Here is a 9,298-nt window from a genome sequence, read left to right as displayed (position 1 = left end):
TCGCTGGCGGAAATTGACGTAAAATGCCGATGCTCACTCCATGCGTGATTGTAATAATGAAGATGAGACAGCGCTCTTCTCTTCCAAGACACTGAACGTAGCAAGAAGACGTCGACGGTGTCTGCATTCCAACCTTCTATGAGATTGTGAGAACGAATGGAAACATCAACATGTTCTGTTATCCAGTGGTATTGAGGAGTGAGTTTAGCCGTGGATTCATCAATGTGTTGTCAATGACGGTCTCTCAAACTTATCATGGGACAGACTAACGTTGGAAGTTGTTTGTGGAAAGAACAAAATAACAGGAACAAAAACAATTACCTTCAGGTGAGTGTCATCAGACTCGGAACAATAATTAAACATCATTTATAAACACAAAATATTGCACTTTATGTCCGTGATTATAATACTTGTATACAAAAATATACGATTAATTACAATGCGACAACTTTGATATGCAGTTATTTGAAAGTTTTCTCTTCTTCTTACATTACCACAAAGCCTGCACTTTCTGTCGACAGTAGAAACGCAATTGTCCTATCAACATGTGTGCTTGTTCTTGTGCTTGCTACGGGGATGTGATGGTCGTGTAGCTCCTCTATCCGGATGCGTTTCATTAGGGAGACAACCTCCGCACCATTACTGTGTTCTGATGTGAGAAAGTGGGATGGTCATCTCTGTCAACAAAAAGGGATCAGCACTTCCTATGCTTGTTTGCGTTGTAAAGCACTTGTTTTGACCGCACTCCTAGTCTCCTACAGAAGCTTCCATCATACCTTCCATCGCTAACCTCACTTTAGAACAACACGACAGTAGTCGCAAGGCTGGATCACTTGAAATACACCTCGGCTACAGAACTCTGAAAGACTGCTTTTACCATGAATGTCCCCCAAACCTGCAATGACTTTGAAAGTCATAAATAAATCAATAAAATAATACATGTTTTTAGAGCAATGATGATAGACTTGTATATGGAAGAATGCAATTGATGTTTAATGTATGTACGTCTTTGTTTTTCTCTTGTAACAGGTCGCAATTGAAAAATAGATGTTTAACCTCAATGAATAACCTGAACTGAAGGAAATATATTATTTATTTTTTCGTCTAGATCTACAGTTGTAATGGACATTTTCCAGTGCTGTGATTTTAAATTGAGAACCCTTGTTAGTTCTAAATTATAGATTAACTTTATTTCTATATGCGAATGGCCATTCCCAAGAGAGAGTATTCTTCGTTTAATTACTCAGTAGCAGGGCTGGACTGGGACAAAAATTAGGCCCTGCCATGTGGCTCAGACCGGCCCACCACAATCGGTCTGACACCACCGATCAACATGCTGGCAGTCTGTTGAATATACCAATTGTAAAAAAAAAAAAAACTATAGAGCGGAGTAAGTGACATGGACAGCAAGTATACCAATGCAAGTGTGAACCAGTGTACTCACTCACTGTTGACATACTCCACGGTGATGAGACATGGCTGCTGTATCTGTAGTAGGCCTAGCCCCCACAGTCGATCCAGAGAACATATCTGTCAGTTTCTGACATTTTGAGGCATCCTCTGCTAGCTTCTTACTTTTTTTCTCCCTAATTTTCTGGGCACCCCCTTTCACTATCTTATCTACGAACATGACACTGCACTTGGGTTGTCGGCCGAGGGATCAGAGTGGGGGAGGGGGCCGATGGACAGCAGGGCCTAAGCATGTGATTGGGCCAGCCCATGTGTTAGTATAAACGGGGGCCGCCGCTTGATTCAGCGCTAGTTGATGCCGCGCTAGTTTGGGCCGCGCTAGTATGGGGTCGGCCGCACTAGTTTGTTGTTGTTTTTTTTTGGGGGGGGGGGCGGGCCGACCGCCCCGACCGCCCCAAAACTAGCGCGGCCCACCTGGATTGTATGGCCAGTCCAGCGGTGCTCAGTAGCCTAGACTACAGTAATATATTATGATATTTGTGTATTCATTATTTGTGTATTCAAGGACAAAAGGTGTTATTGGAGTTGGGGGGGTTTTCTTGTTGTTTTTTTGCCACATTTGAATGAAGAGAATACTTTTTTAAAAAACACACACACACACACACAAAACATGCTGTTGATTCCTTCGGATTAATTGTGTATGGCTTTATAAAGCACATTCTTAGGAGCACTGTTAGTTGGGGTATACCTATAGGAAGGATAGTTTAAAAAATAAAATAGGCTACAAGTTCATTGACCCAATTGACACTTTTCACTTACACACTCTATATTCAGTTTTTATTATGTGTAATATCACTGCTAGAAGAAACCTATACACATTTGAATTGTATTGAAATAGACTGTAGTTAGTGCTCCTCAGGTAACATGGTTACTATCTCTGTGTTCATTCATACATCTCTGAACAAAAACAGTGAGAACATTTCCTCATACTGAAAGTCAAACATGCAGCGATGCATAAACAGTTACTGCTTACAGCTGGTATGAAAAGACAGGACCCTGTGGCTAACATGAGAACCCCGTTAGCACAACCATTTAGTGACGAAGGTGTTTACAGCGCTCCATTTATACTGTGCAGCAGCAAAAGGTCTATTTCAGTACAGGCATCTGTTGACATCTGTTGCAATAAATCAAAAGTCCAGCAGGTCGACAGTATGAAGTAAATGCAAGCACATGGTGTTAGTACCAACAAGATAATTATTACCTTTAGGTAACTACTGAGTGCCAGAATAGGAAATTATGAGAGTTAGCTATAGGTTCTCTGGTTTGTTTTAAGTGGAAAGCATTCTGCGGGAGAGAGACTAATCTATTTAGAATTGCTCTGCAGAGACCCAGATGGCATCTGCATTAGATTAGCACCTGCAACCTGAAGCTATTCCCACATTGTGCAATAAAATGGTATTACCTTTTTAACTTTCCCAAACTGCATTATGTGGCAACCTGGTCTCACACGGCAGACGTCAGAATTCGACGTTTTCCATCGCATCCAAACGTCGAATTCCGACGTGAGATTGCATCCAAACGTCGAATTCCGACGTGAGATTGGGGTAGCTCGTTTGAAAGCGCAGGGGTGCGCCTGCTATGTGCGCCTGTCGGGGCTTCTCTCGGGATTATTCCATTTTGAATTGCACTTGCATTAATTAGTTAGGCCACATTTAGGGTTAGGGTTAAGGTTAGGGTTAGGGTTAGGGTTTAAGGTTAGGGTTAGGGTAACCCTAACCCTAACCCTAACCCTCTCCGTTGGTTGTATCTCAAAATGTGGCCTAACTAATTAATGCAAGTGCAATTCAAAATGGAATAATCCGAGAGAAGCCCCGACAGGCGCACATAACAGGCGCACCCCTGCACTTTCAAACGAGCTACCCCAATCTCACGTCGGAATTCAACGTTTGGATGCAATCTCACGTCGGAATTCGACGTTTGGATGCGATGGAAAACGTCGAATTCTGACGTCTGCCGTGTGAGACCAGGCTGTATGCGAGTACCTCACCTGAGAAAATCAAAGTGGAAACCTTTTCCCCTCTCGAAAGAATCAGTGGCTCTACAGACCAAAGACACAGAGCCAATAGAAACAGAACCTGAACATTAAAGATTATATCAGGGTAGACTTAAGCCTAACATAATTGCACTCGTAAAGGATAGGAATAGGAACATAACAAAATTGTGATCCAGTGTTTTCCCATGTTTGTTGTTGTTTTGAAATCCTGATACTATTTAAGACAGTATAGAATGTTTAGTGTCAGACAGTAGCATGATTATTAAAAGATGACTTCTTCTGACATTAAGTGAGGGACCACCACCACCATGGTGAACGAGAGTCTCCCCAGCTGGGTTCAACCTGAGGACCCCCTGGTGCATATCAACGTGGGAGGCCTGAAGCGCAGCCTGTGCTCCAGCACCCTGCGTCAATTCCCAGAAACCCGCCTTGGCCGCCTGTTGGCGTGCGAGTCCGAGGAGGCCATCTTGCAGGTGTGCGACGACTACGACGTCCAGCAGAAGGAGTTCTACTTCGACCGCAACCCGGGCCTCTTCCCCTACGTGCTGCACTTCTACCAGACGGGAAAGCTCCACATCATGGACGAGCTGTGCGTCTTCTCCTTCTGCCAGGAGATCGAGTACTGGGGGATCAACGAATTCTTCCTGGACGCTTGTTGCAGCTCCCGCTACCACGACCGCAAGCTGGAGAGCCACCGCAAGAACTGGGACGACGACAGCGACGTCAGCAGCGTGGACGAGTCGGTGGACGAGATCTCCGACCTCCACAGGGACATCCAACACTTCCGGGACATGCGCTGTGGCGGGATCAGGAAGTGTCTGTGGTTGACTCTGGAGAACCCCGGCTACTCCATCCCCAGCAAGCTGTTCAGCCTGCTCTCCATCATCGTGGTGCTCACCTCCATCACCACCATATGCATCAACAGCATCCCGGAGTACCAGCACTTCACCGAGGACGGTAAACTGGTGGAGGACCCAACCATGCACGCGCTGGAAGTCTTCTGCATCTGCTGGTTCACCTTCGAGGTGGTGATGCGCGTGATATTGGCGCCCAACAGGCGCAAGTTCTTCCGCCACCCGCTCAATATGATCGACATTGTGTCTGTGGTGCCCATCTACATCACGCTGGTGTTTGACCTGGCACTGGGAAGTGAGTCGGAGCTGGGCGACCTGGGCAAGCTGGTGCAAGTGTTCCGTCTCATGAGGATCTTCAGGGTGCTGAAGCTGGCCAGACACTCCACAGGCCTCCGCTCACTAGGGGCTACACTTCGGGTGAGCCCTGCTGACACACACGCACAAACACGCACACACACACACACACACACACACTACTCTGTTATACTCCAGTATGATGGCAACAGCATGGATCAAATCACATATCAACATACTGAAATGTATGGACTATATCACAAAGGTAATTAATCATAATCTACAATGTATAACTCTGAACAGCATAGATCACATTTATATTGTTCATTTACATTTATATATAATTTAAGAGATTGTCATTCTGCCTGTGTATGTTGACATAGTTAGATTCAAGACTCACACTATTATTATTATTATTATTATTATTATTATTATAACCATTTGGATTCTGATGGTAACCTTAAATAAGCCAGCAGCAGAGGACCTGAGTGCTCTTGAGGGCATATAGGTTATATAGGTAGAAGGACATTGAAGTAAATTCTAAACGATACAGGGAGCCATTGCAGAGCAGTTAAGACTGGAGCGATATGCTCTTTTCTTTTAGTTTTTGTCAGCAGCCTAGCAAAATAATCTCAAATTAGTTGGAGCCTCTCTAGAGGCTTGGGGATGCCAGTAAAGAGAGCATTGCAGTAGTCAAGTCTACTTGAAATAAAAGCATCCGTTTTAAAGCAATCTGTTTTTACAGCATCCCACTGAGTTAAGAACTATTGGTTCTATCTATTTAAGCAGTGTGCTAAATTGTGGATGCTATTTTGAAGCATGTATTACATAATTGATAGACTTAGCAGAGGTGATCTTGGAAGGCTTTCTGATCTCTTTGGAGAGTCTCTACGGGGCAGTATATTACACGACATTCCATTCGATCTCTCCACTGCCCGAAACAATAGGAGTCATTCTCCTGATGTTACAATAGAGACGGTAATCCCCAATAAACTGCATTAGAATGATAGGCTATGATATAATATATACATTTATTATTATTATTATTATTGTATTGGTTTTATTATAATATGAATATTGGTTATGATAATCACAAACAAATCAATACACCTTTTTTGAATATTTACCATTTATTTGTTAATAAGTTTAAAAGTATTTTGGTGCAAATTGCCTCATCAATAAGTATGTTTATCCAGCTGTCAGCAGTGTCTATCTGCAGCACAGTGACACGTTGTCCTCCATTGTTTGTCTCTGTGACACACAGACTGTCCTGACCTCCTCTGTGTGTCCAAGGGCCTCATTTATAGAAAGTACTTTGGATCAAATTTGATCTTTGATCACGTCAAAGTAGTGATTATTATAAAATGTCAACGTGAGTCAATTTGACCATGGAAACGATCGTAGCTCTACGTCAGGTATTGACTTGACGTACGCACATTACCTACTGGTTATGCGAAGTTATTACAGGCATGTGAGCCGCACTGCCTACTGTAATTCATGCAAAGTGAAAGTGGCTCGTAATAAAATTAACAATTTTGTTATCAGCCGAGAAAATGAGTTTAATTCAAGATTTAAAGGGAACTGATGTTTATGATTGTATTTCAGTCTTCCTTTATATCCCTCCGGAGCTGTCAAGGCAACGCCATCTCCCCTTCAACATGCCTATTCGGTTGTTAAGTCGTGACGTGTTTCCGGGTCCAACGTTGGCTGAGGCGCTCTCTTCGAAATGCAGCAGTAATAATAATAATTCGTTATATTTGTATAGCACTTTTCCGAGGCTCAAAGACGCTGACAATGTGGGAAAAACGGGAAAGTGCTGTGTCCCTTGTTGTATGAATAGATCAGAGTCTAAACGATTGAACTGTCATTCTACCGCTTTAGTACACTGGTACTCTGGTGCGGGGAATTCTTTATTTGGACCCGGAAATTGCTAAACGTGACGTCAGACTTAACAACCGAATAGTGCGCTCCACAACAGACCTTGCCCGGCCATGCGCTAAATTATACTGGATTTCCTCCGGTGTCTGGGAGTTCGCAAAGGGAGTGAGCAGCCATGTTTTCAATGTCACCTGATAAGAATAAGACCATTATATTATTACAGTATAAGCATTTGCCTGGTTAGTTGTCATGATCAAACGTTACAAACGCAACTTACCGAGAAGCCACCCTTCTCTGCCCTCTCTCGCTTCCAGACGAACGCCTACCCTATGTTATAGCGCTTGGCTTAATTCTGCCGCTATAATTGAGCCGCTATCACAGGGCGTAAATACAAAGCTCATTCACCTGCGTTCAATTTCAAGTATATTTGGTATTTATAGACAGTATAGACAACTATGTACGCAATTTTAAACAAGCGCAGCCCGTTTTATAAATAATGCTTACATCCATTTTTTTAAATGTGCTTACGTGCAAGTTAAAGATGACGTTCAAGTACTTTTCTTTTTTTATAAATGAGGCCCCTGACCTCCACTTTGTGTCCTTGGCTGTAGTGGCTACATTGTGTGTCTGTCTGTGTTTACACTGTCACAGGCTCTGCAGCTACAGTTACATACTGTCAGCCAGTGTAATGTGTCTCTGTCAGTTACAGACTTGTCCGCTTGTGTTGTCTGTCTCTGCAGCATAGTTACCGGGAGGTGGGCTGCCTCCTGCTGTACCTGGGTGTGGGTGTCTCCGTGTTCTCCGGGATGGCCTACACAGCTGAGTATGAGGAGGGCGTGGGTCTGGACACTATCCCTGCCTGCTGGTGGTGGGGCACAGTCAGTATGACCACCGTGGGCTACGGAGACGTAGTGCCCGTCACTGTGGCCGGCAAGCTGGCTGCCGGAGGCTGCATCCTCGGGGGCACCTTGGTGGTGGCGCTGCCCATCACCATCATCTTCAACAAGTTCTCCCACTTCTACCGCAAGCAGAAGGCTCTGGAGGCCTCGGTGAGGAACAACAACAAGAGGAAGCTCAGTGTGCGATGTGAAACCGAGGACAAGGATGGGGGTTCAGATGGGGATAGCCAATGTCTGGAAGAGCTCGATGATGATGATGACGAAGAGGGAGGAGTGGTGAATTACAGCTATGTGGATCATCCCGCGCTGATGATGAAGGGGAAAGAGCTCTACCAGTTCTGAGTTCTGAACAAAGGACTGATGAGAGAAACAATAGAAAGAAAATACACAGTATATTCAGTTCATGGACTGATTGGTAATACCTGTAGCTTAAGGTAAGGACTAATTCACAAAAACACAGAACCTATGCCCATCTTTAAGTTTTCTAGGAGAGCTCATCAACATTGGGACACTTCTAATGTGACTTTTGCAGATGGTTGCCTATGCAATAATGTCAATATCAAGCCACTACCAGTTCTTATGCTAGTAAGATTATGCTAGCTCTTATGTTGTGCTGAATGTTTCCTCACGCATGACCTCCTTCTGAACTCACACTTCAGTTCCGTCTTTATAGTGCTTCCCTTACAGTATAGTGCTTTACTTCTATCTTATAATGCATTGTTTAGCTTCTATCTCGCCACATCCTCTCTATAAATGTTAGTTCTCAGCCTAACATGCATGTAACTAGTCCACTGTATGTTAACACATGAGCCAGAAGCAAGGAAGGGTATGCTCGATGGAATTACCTTGATGCACTCACCTCACACGGGAGAACATCTCTTAGGTGTTAAGACATGTTAGACTTGAAAAAGCTATGGTTTTGCAACAGTAGGCCCCGATATGAATGAATGAATGAATGAATGAATGAATGAATGAATGAATGAATGAATGAATGAATGAATGGACTTTATTGTCATTGCTACAGTACAGGTACCAAACAACGAAATTTAGGAGGGGTGGCTCCTCGATATTCATGCAGGAGACCTGCGTAACACTTTGTTTCATTCATGAAGCAGAATAAAAGTTATAATCTCAGCCAAGGACTTCTCCCCAACTTCGATCTCCCTCCAGTGCAACACTATGGGCCCTATTATTCTTAAGTTTAGACTTCATGCACGTTTTGAAACACGAGCGCGCCTCCGCGGTTTGCGCATGCATGTGGGCACACATGAACACGCACGTGGCTCCACGGCAAGACGTCAATTACGGTCACAGTATAAATGCCACCACTGGCAAATGTTAAGCCAGAGAGAGAGAACAATGGAATATATCCTAGGAAGGAATTATGATAGACGAAGACGGCGCGCCGAGCGTATATACCGGCAACGACTGTGTTACCGCTCGGGCTGACAAATCTCAAATCAATCCTGGATTCGTGATCTAAGCATTTTAGCGCTTTCAATTGGTGATCCAACTGTTAATAATGCTATAATATATTGCAATTACAATTATATTATAGCCTATTATTAAAATATGTATAATATAGCCTATATATATATTATTTTATTCTGTTTACAGAGCAGCAATGCTTGTATGAGCTGCGCTTCACCCGTCAGGCAGTAACTGACATATGTCGTTTGGTCAGCAATGACCTCATGCACGAGCTTGTTACTTTCTTCTGCAGAGAAGCGCGCTGACCTCCTTCTTAGGACTTCCATAATAGCATAGCGCTAAAGACTCAACACAGCCGGTTCTTAAAGGGAATGGCACCTGGCACGCTGATTGGGTTGATTAAGAAGACGCCCAAAACACACCCATGACTAATTTCTTTGCTTAGCGCCGGGTTTTAGGCGCCCACTACCGCACGCATA

General features: G+C 43.8%; 1 protein-coding gene across 1 annotated transcript; it reads left to right on the top strand.

The window, feature by feature from the left end:
* Positions 1 to 3,771: 3,771 nt before the first annotated feature.
* LOC308171268 (delayed-rectifier potassium channel regulatory subunit KCNS2) lies at positions 3,772 to 7,730 on the top strand (the record flags this gene model as incomplete). The annotated part of the gene is made up of 2 exons (XM_080546107.1): positions 3,772 to 4,734; positions 7,230 to 7,730. The coding sequence occupies 2 exons, from the start codon at positions 3,772 to 3,774 to the stop codon at positions 7,728 to 7,730; spliced, it is 1,464 nt and encodes a 487-aa protein (XP_080402233.1).
* Positions 7,731 to 9,298: the final 1,568 nt, after the last annotated feature.

The sequence above is a fragment of the Nansenia antarctica genome (assembly GCF_963989245.1).
Source record: "Nansenia antarctica genome assembly, chromosome: 15".
Lineage (NCBI taxonomy): Eukaryota > Metazoa > Chordata > Actinopteri > Argentiniformes > Microstomatidae > Nansenia > Nansenia antarctica.
The sequence above is the reverse complement of the archived record's forward strand: the minus strand, read 5'-3'. Positions and strand labels throughout refer to the sequence as shown.